At 40.3% G+C, this 9,848-nt stretch overlaps 1 protein-coding gene across 12 annotated transcripts in view; it reads right to left on the reverse strand.

Moving 5' to 3' along the window:
- The window catches only part of LOC135223840 (dedicator of cytokinesis protein 1-like), a 340,518-nt gene that overhangs the window by 102,541 nt on the left and 228,129 nt on the right, over window positions 1-9,848 (reverse strand). For 11 of the 12 annotated variants that reach the window (XM_064262721.1, XM_064262712.1, XM_064262719.1 and 8 more), the window contains exon 10: window positions 576-692. The exons of the other annotated variant lie outside the window; for it this stretch is intronic. In XM_064262721.1, coding sequence (XP_064118791.1) covers window positions 576-692 — 117 coding nt within the window. The remainder of the gene's footprint in view (window positions 1-575; window positions 693-9,848) is intronic. 12 annotated transcript variants of the gene reach the window in all.

Here is a 9,848-nt window from a genome sequence, read left to right on the forward strand (position 1 = left end):
AACCCTTCTTTACCTTCTACAAGTAATTCTTCAAAGCACTACACTGATTCTCATAAAGAAAAATCTTTGCTAACTACTAAGTACTTCTTAATCTATTTTTCATTTATTATTTCATCCCCTATTGCACCCAGGCTGCCACAAACCACACCACATTTGAATAACTACCTGGGGAACAAAGGCAAAAAAGTGTATTTCAACAGAGCATGTCTGAACTATTCAACCTGGCGTGCCACCAACAGCCATCTCAGTGTGTTATGCATGAAATAGTTAGTCAACTGTGGTGAGTTGCATCCATGCTAGGGAAGAACTTGAAACTAGCACCCTCACTCAAAAATGACTACACAACTATAAGTAGAAGGGTCACACCAGAAGACACCCTCCCTAATTTTTTCTACCTAAATAGTATCAAATTTCATTATAGTATCTCCTTACCATATCACCTCTCTAAGTCACCAGAAATGCAGCACCACTTGCAAACATTTTCGGGAAAGCACTGGAAGTACATTTATTCCCTAATACCCTAAATTTGAAATAAATCTCTTCTAAAGTGAAATGTACTTCCAAAGATCTCTTACCTCTTCTGTCATACTCCGGTCATCAGCAACATGAGTATTACAGTGTTCCGTGCCTAGAAGCTTTTCCAACTTGGTCTTTTTTTTCTCCTTGCGCATGACTACTTCAAAATCTGTCACCTGAGAATACGGCATACCATAACAAGGTAGAGACAAAGAGTCAAGGGTAAATCTTATAGAGACAACAAGAGGAAAGAGTGTGCAAAAGATAAAAACTGATTGTTTCAGAAGTAAATGGTCCCAAGGATAAAAGGAAAGATTTTAAGTACATGTCATTCCAGTGTCCAGTTTGATAAGGCTTGGCTATAAATACAAAAGAGAAAAACTCAAGACAAAATAGAAAAAGGGATGACATCGAGGTGTTACAAAAGTATTAAGATCTGTATATAAGATAAACTATAAAATTTTGCAGTTTTGAATTGAGTGAGTGTTCGTGATACATAGATAGATACAGTGATTCAAGAATGAAAATTAGGCTGTGAGAATAGGAAGAGAAAGATGGGGCGGAGGTTTGGAGGAGAATTTTATGGTGAAGACTTTTAAGTAACTTGGTTTACTTTACATGAACATGAAGAAGACCCTTGATTCTGGGGGATTGCAGAAAAAGAACGCATCACAAAATTTAGAAGGCGTTCTGGTGACATTTCTTAAAGGAACACAGTATCATAGAGGAAATGTAGGGTAAGACCATTTACACTTGCCTCCTTGTGGTGGTTTTTTTATATGTACCGATAGTAAAGCAATCTTTCACGAAAGGCATTGCAATATTCCAAGCTATTCCCAGTCTGAGAACAATGCTTCCTCCCAGCACTACCCCTACAAAGGGTAACGGCGCCTCTCAAAACAAATGACGAGACTAAAATAAGCATCCTCAAGCTCAAGATCTGGTCAAAATGACAACCTCTTTTCCCAGAATCTTACCGCTGACTACATTTTTTATATTCTGTGATTGTCTGAGGCAATCTATCTATTATGCATCCAGTTATCTCCAAACCTTAACATTGTAATATCTTTTTAATTTCTCTGTAAAGTCTATAGCAATTACCTATTTTGTCACTGTATTTACATTACATAATTGGTCTTTTTGACCAGCTGATATCTAATAGAAATAGAAATTCCAAAGAAAGATGTTACTTTGTGTTTTCCAGAATTTGAAAAGAATAATCAAACCAATTTTGTTAATCACCATATCATGCCCTAATTTCTATCAATTCTGTCTCAATGTAGCTCCCTAAAAAGTGCCCATTCACAGCCATCATAGTTATAGTATATTTAGTCCTTTCTATTCCATGCACTAACAAGATTTCTTATGTGCCAGTTTTGTTCCCGTAATGAAAGGCTGCCAATATCGATGTAAAATTTAAATATTTTCCTTTTTTTATGTGCAAAGAAAAAATCTTCTGAATCTATATCTGATTAATATTCCTGAGTTCGGATGCATCATACATTTGAAAGTTCTTGTTCATTACTAAATAAACTTTATTAACTTGAATCTTCTACACATGCCTATCACAATAAAGAACTTCTCAGTCAAGAGCAAAAAGTCTAAGTATCTAGCTTTTATGCTCTGCTCTCCAGCTCAGAAATCCTGAATATATAAAAATGTGTCATCTGCTCTCACAACCCAGAGTTTCAACAACGAATGCACCATTCCACGATCAATGGATACAAAATGCAAGATGCATCTGCAAAAGAATAGCATACTGTACTTTCCCGACATCAGACATTTCACCATCACTGGAATACAGAACAATTGGCCCAATGTCAACAACAAGAGGACAACTCCCTAATAGGTTGTTCGAGAGAAATATTCACACAACCTCAAACTCAAACTACTCACCAGTTACGACGGAACTTCTTCACGAGTCAATATACCGTAAAAACTGACATCTTTATTGTTAGCAAACATTTCTAATATCAAGAAAATATGATTCTCAATGTCATAAAGAAAACATGGGTTCAGAACTTTACAAATGTAATGAAGTGTGTCAAGTCATTGTCCACTTGGTTAAAGTGAAAAATAATTAACCATGACCAATCATATACATTTCTTTTTTATCCAAAATTACTGACTTAGCTCGTACATTTGTAGTTCAGTGGGTTCAAGACTCAAATTAAATCCAATGAGGATTTAAAACATTATGCTGGATTTACTGTGAATGAAGTTAAGAGACTCTTACTAATTAAAAATGTACTAACCATTTAGGAAAACAAAAAAAAAGCTGAAAAACCTCTTTGGATACAGGGTTAACTTCCGCTTAAACAACAACAACTTACCCTAACCGTTTCCACGTCCATATAGTATCCTAAAATCACCAATACTGTAAAACCGCTCTCAAATCTCAAAATGGCAGATTATATTCACTGGTAATAAAATTACTTTAAAACTAAGATTAAAATGGGTATGAACAGAAGGCAGGTACATATACAAAGTAAAATACAACATTAAAATAATATGTGCTTAAAATTAAGACCATTCTATGCAGATGCATTTCTTTTCCTTTGACTTCTCCCACCATTCCTACAGAATAATTGGAAAAGTATTTCTGCAGTAATAAAATCTCAAAAACCATGGCCATATATCACTCCATCAAACTCAAATCTTCCACATTATCCCTGCAACCCACTTTCATCATAGCAGTGTCAAGAGTTTTAAGGAAAAATGACAAATTTTTACCCCATTTTTATCTTTCATAACTAACAAACCTGAGGTCTTAACATTAGGATAATACTAGTGCCAAGCTGGAAACCGGTAGAATTAATAAAAAAAAAAACTTGTGAGATCCAGGGACTATTGGCATCTGTACCAGGTCACAGGGTATTGTAGTTCCCAGAATGCCCTTGGCATCCCGTGACCTATCAGTTACTCTTCCAGCCTGGTTTAGACTGTTAGAGGGGTGGTTAGAGATGGGCCTTATCCGTTACGACTTCAAGTTTGTTAGTTATGAAAAATACAAATTGGTTAAAAATTTGTCATTTGTTCATATACAAAACAAACCTTCGGTCTTATCATTAGAATAGACTTACTTATTGGTGGGAGTCTCTATAACCGACTGGGAGTTTGCCACCTTTATCCATTTCCGAATAGATGTATTCTAAGACAATGGACTATTAACCTTTGAACCAAAGATATATGAGAATCTATTGGTTTCCCTCTCTGTGTGTTTCATACAATGCCATGGCTTATTGCATTACGGAAGGTGGAGAGCTATCCGTTCTCATAAACCACTCCTGTCCCTTGTATCTGGATCTATTATCACCCTACTCTCTTCCTATTATTGAGAGGAGTGTGTTGCTACTGAAAGTATCCTATACTCTAGATCATCTTTACAGTATGGCTGTCCCCCTCAACTGCATCTAGTCCATTCCAGCTCATGATGGTACTCTCCCTCATACAGCCCTTAGGCAAAGGAGTAGTTAGAAAAGTAGTAAGGAGAGAGAGAGAGAAAGAGAAAGAGAGAGAGAGGAACAAACAGAGAAAGAGAGAGAGAGAGAGACAAAGAGAGAGTGAGATTGAATGAGAAAGAGAGAGGAACTTGAAGAGAGAGAAAGAGAGAGAGTAAGAGAGAGAGAAAGAGAGGAAGAAGCAGAGAGAGAAAGCGGGAGAGAACGAGCGGAAGATATGTCAACTGGACAGCCTGCAGCAGTACCTGCCGCCCAAGAGGTGGGTACCCCAACCAACACCCAACCGACGCTAATAACTCCGGCCAGACCACGCAGATCTGAACGCCTCAGGGAGAGATTTCGTTACCATCCAACGACCAATTAAAATCCCTGCCCACCGACCCGCCCACCGATTGTACACAACCTTGCATGCTATAAATACTTGTAAAACGTATCTTAATTCACTTTACTGTAAACTCTCTTAGATGACTGCCTGTGCGCTGTCAACACGTTAGAGGAATAAACCTAAGACAAATGAAAATCTTTACATGTCCTTAGGAAACTTAATACACCAGCTACATGCTGACGAGAAAATGATAAGAAGAACTGAGAAGATTCTATATAAATTAAATGCCGTTGAAACAGCTATTGTATAATAATAATAATAATAATAATAATAATAATAATAATAACAACAACTATAACTACAAACATCATATGAGAAAGTATTTTACAAATACTACGATAATCTCTCTCTCTCTCTCTCTCTCTCCTCCTCCCTCCTCCTTCCACCCTCTCTCTCTCTCTCTCTCTCTATCTCTCTCCTCCCTCTAACTCCTCCCCCCCTCCCCCCTGCTCTCTCTCTCTTACAGAGATGATGTTTTTTGGATGATGATTTACTAATTTTCAAATATCAATGTTAATGTAAACAGCAATAATATAAATTCATTAAAGAAAATACTAAAGTGAACTAGCAAGATTTTAGTTTCTAAATAAAAAGAATTATGTAAGAAAAAAAGAAAATGCATTTCACCTGGCATCTTGTTTTTGAACACGTAGCCAGCTGAGTTGGCTGGGATCCAACAACTGTCAAATCAGGAGGGGGAGTGTGTGTTGCCATCTAAGGATCATGTAAATTCTCTCTCTCTCTCTCTCTCTCTCTCTCTCTCTCTCTCTCTCTCTCTCTCTCTCTCTCTCTCTCACTGAGATGAGATAATTTCTATGGTAGAAGATAATTTCTATGGTACATGTGTATGTTTATTAATATTTTTGCATAATAAAACAGGCGGCCCTCGGTTAGCGGCAGGGGTTCCGTTCCTGGCCACCGACGCCAAGCGATTTTCGATGCTGAGCGATTTTAAAGCCTACGGCCGCCGCACACCTTCTTTCGAAACTCTAGACCAGTCAAAGGCGTCGTAATCCCACAACGGCGCAATAATTAAAATTATATTTATGCAGTATAGTACTGTAGAATTTACTGTACAGTACTTGTGGGTGTCTAGAGTATGTAAAGATATAATAAAGTTTATACAGTGTACAGGTAGCTGTAGTGTTCAGGTTACGATCATTAGTCTTACGATAGTTAGATTTTATGAGAGATCAAATTATAATGGCCTAACTTTATCCATCTTCTAGTTACGTTTTAACGTTATACTCGTTGCGTGAACGTGTACAGCCATGAACAACCGAACGAGAAACGACTTTTTTTTTTTCTTTCTAAGTACAACCGAACTGGATAACATGTTTGGCTTGTATTTCGATCATCATACTACAGTGCAACATTACCGTATTTGTTATAAATGGCGTTATGTATAGAATAGAACTAAGATATCTTAATGTAATAACTTTATTCGCTATAGATCAGAGATCAATATAGATTAAAGATCAATTGGGAAATATACCGTTAAATTTAAACCTAGTTATAACTGAAGCTGAGAAAACTGTTCAAGCTGCTAATGACTATTATCGTACATCGGCAACAAGGATAAAACTGCAGTAAACGTCTGCCATCACACACAACTGTAGATAAAATTGGGATAAAATAATTTTAATCAAAACTACTGTGCTTGAAAGAACACATGTTACTGTTGGTTTCACGCCGATATAAGATAAATAACGTAAAGTTTGTATTACGATGATATAAAGGATTATTGCGAACGGAATCACATAATTTTTTACGCAATAAACATGCCGCCAACGTAATCTGTTAACGAAAAAAATAGTAGTTCACATTCACAACGAGACATATTCAATAAATATTTCCACCTAAAAACACGCTGTATAAGGAAAAATAACTTTGTCTCATATAAGTCAAGTATATAGATATTCGTTTATGCTAACTAGAAGCAAGAGAATTTGCTCAGAATTGCGTTATGGTGAAACAAACTCGTATTCATCAGCTGATTTCAAACCACAACATTGGCCGCTCCGCGGAATACGGGCTTAAGTTTGCCTTAGTATTTTAAAATACAATAATATGAGAATACATACAATATTCTTGGATACAGTGAAATAATGTATAACTTTTTAAAGGATTTATGGAAAAGATGCATAATTAATAAAAGAAATAACACAATGCATTTTTCGGACTGGCGGACAAGAACGAACATGAAAAACCATCCCCTGACAATGTGGAGCGTAGTTACAAAGGCTGCCTTAATTTGTATCTTATTTCTGTACAAAAATGAAAATACCTTTACGTAATATATTTTCATACACATTTTAAACATAAAAGCATAAACATTTGAAAAATCGACACATCGATCGCTAAATTTGCACTCTTTTTAACTCTATATTTTCGGAAGAGCGGCAGACGGCGGCATACAAGAACGAACTTGAATAAAACATCGTAGTCGATAACTTGAAGGGGAGTTTCAAAAGCTGCCTTTTTATATTTCTGCACAGAAATAAAAATACCCTATTCGTAATACATTTTCATACACATTTGAAACATAAAAGCATAAACATTTATAAAATCGACACATCGATCGCTAATTTACACTTTTTTTAAATCGATATTTTCGGAAGAGCGGCAGGCGGCGGCTTACAAGAAAGAACATGAAATAACATCGTATTTGATAACGTGAAGGGCAGTTTCAAAAGCTGCCTTTGTATCATATTTCTGTACAGAAATAAAAATACCTTTCACGTAATACATTTTCATACACATTTTAAACAAAAGCATGAACATTTATGAATCGACACATCCACAGCTAAATTTGCACTTATGTAACTCGATATTTTCGGCATAGAACAGTGTCAGAGGCATATATTTTACCCTAATACCTACGTAATAACTCTCCATAAAATTTGTTAATATAATTTGCATAACCTTTATGGTCTGAACGGCATTTCTACAAATGTATGAACTCAATAGACAACGGCGCTAGCGGCGCTGTTAACTGAAATTTGTGCCGTAAAGATACCTTTAAAATGACAATTTGTCTAAAATTGCATTTTTCCTAACTATACAAACCTGAGGTCCTTTTACAATAGGAAGGTACTAGCGGCAGCTGGATAGGTCGTAAGCTTTCGAACAAGGGGTTCGGTAGTTAACTGCTTGTCCGACAGGCGCGCGCGCGCGACTGGGAGGTAAACAAATCACTTTTGCTTTTGGCCCAAGCAAAAACTGCAGAGTGAGGGGTGGCATGAGGTGGGGCTATGTGTAAAAGGACCTCAGGTTTGTATAGTTAGGAAAAATGCAATTTTAGACAAATTGTCATTTGTTACCGACACGGCATACAAACCTTCGGTCCTTTTCCTACAAATGGAAGACTCACTTCTTGGTGGGTGGAATCTGAGTCTTTTGTGAAACAGACGGTGGTGTTCGCCCAACCTGGAAGCCTCCCTGGTCGTAAGAGCGAGGGAGGGATCCAAGCCTCTGTCCGATTGATCGGGGTGTGCACCGCAGGATCAATGGTCAGACCTCTGGACCGAGTACTAAGAGAGAGGCAAGCGTATCTCTTCGTACCAGCAATGTAAGAACTTGTTCCTGTACAGGAGCAAAGTTAAAGTCATGGTTTTGACTCTTGTAGGCATCCACTTCCCCCCCTTGTAGAAGGAAGTGGTGGATATTCTGCTCCCATCCCTCGTGAAAGGGATCGGATGGGGCTCTGTCATATAGCTCACCGGCATCTCGTCCTTATCCAGCAGGGTGATGACCGTATCCCTCTACCCACAGGTAGAGGGGAAGAAAAGATAGAAGAGAAGCCAGTCACTTTCTCATCACTATCTATTCATACAGTCACACCAGGACTCGATGCTGTTCAGCCTGCTAGGGTCTGGGTTAGCTAGACGACGTGTTGAGCAGCCACCACGGGTCCTAAGGAAACCGATCCAAGGACCTATGGGCAATATCCAAGAGGTATAAGGAAGTTGCCGGTGGTCTGGTTGTACCAGACCCCTGCCTTCCATACCTGCGCCACGGAGAAGTTCTTACGAAACGCCAACGAGGGGCCAATACTTCTAACTTCGTGAGTTCTCGGACGGGACGTACGGATGTCGTCACTACCATCAGCCTCATACGCCCTCCTGAAGACCTCACGCAGCCAGGACGAAAGAGTGTTCTTGATACTTCTTTCTGTTGACCCCGTTGCTAACGAAGAGGCGTCGACACTCAGGCCCGAGGTGTCGAGTTCTCTTCAGATAGCGCCGAGTAGCGTCCTCCCAGGACAAAGCAGCATCTCATCCACATCATTATCTGCATGACGCTCCGTACTCTCTCGCCGATGCCAGGTCCAGCAAGAGAGGTCATTCGAGTTCCCTGGGTTGGCAAGACCTTTGGAAGCTGCTACTAAGCAAGGAGATCTCGAAACGAGTTCGAGATGTCCAATCCCGTCAGTTTCAGGAGGAGCGACAAGGCGGCTCTGTATCCTTTGACTGTGGGAACTTAGAGGAGCTTCCTCGGTGAAGAAAAAACGAGGAAATCCAAGCTACCTGCTTGAAGAGTGGCTCTGAGAAGAGATAGGCCCCGTCTACGACACCAACCACCGAAGACGGCCGACTTCCCCATGGTACACAGCTGCAGAGGTGACGGTGGGACGACAGTTTCCAGCCATCTCTGCTGCTGCGCTACGAAAAAAGCTTCTCGTTCGCAAGAGAAGGTGGATAACAGCCAGCCGTGAAGACGTAGGGACTGGACTGCTCGGTGATAACGCTCGACGTGTGGCTGGCCGAGAAGGTTGTGCCAATGGGGAATCTCTCTCGGTTCTCTTGCGAGAAGAGCCAGCAGGTCCGGATACCAAATGGCCTGTGGCCATTTGGAAGCCATCAGGATCATCCTGAGATTCGGGATGACCATTGCTCGACTGATCACCTTGCGAATCAGGCTGAACGGGGGAAAGGCATAGGCGAAGAGGTTGTCCCACGGGTGTTGAAGAGCGTCCTCTGCAGCTGCCCATGGATCCGGCACGGCCGAGAAGAACACCTGGAGCTTCCTGATGTGGCCGGATGGCGAACAGATCCTCGACTGGTCGCCCCACAGGTCGAAGAGCCTTTCCGCCAACGTTCCTGGTGTAGAGACCATTCGGTCCTTATCACCTGATCCCGACGGCTGAGCGTGTCTGCTACTACATTCCTCCCTGGAATGTAGCGTGCCGACAGCTCTATTGAGTGTGCCTCGGCCCACTCGTGCACCTGCCGAGTCAACTGATACAACGGGAGAGACACTAGGACCCCCCCTGTTTGTTGAACGTAAGCCACCACCGTGTTGTTGTCGTACATCAACACCACTGAGTGTCCACATCAAGCGGTCCTGGAACTCTTGGAGAGCAAGGAACGCTGCCTTTAGTTCAGTACATTGATGTGAAGGTGCTTGTCGTTCTCGTACCACACTCCTGAAGTCCGCAACTCTTCCAGGTGTGCGACCCATCCCTCCGGTCGATGCGTCTGAGA

The sequence above is a fragment of the Macrobrachium nipponense genome, chromosome 10 (genome assembly GCF_015104395.2).
Source record: "Macrobrachium nipponense isolate FS-2020 chromosome 10, ASM1510439v2, whole genome shotgun sequence".
In the NCBI taxonomy this organism is placed as follows: Eukaryota; Metazoa; Arthropoda; class Malacostraca; order Decapoda; family Palaemonidae; genus Macrobrachium; species Macrobrachium nipponense.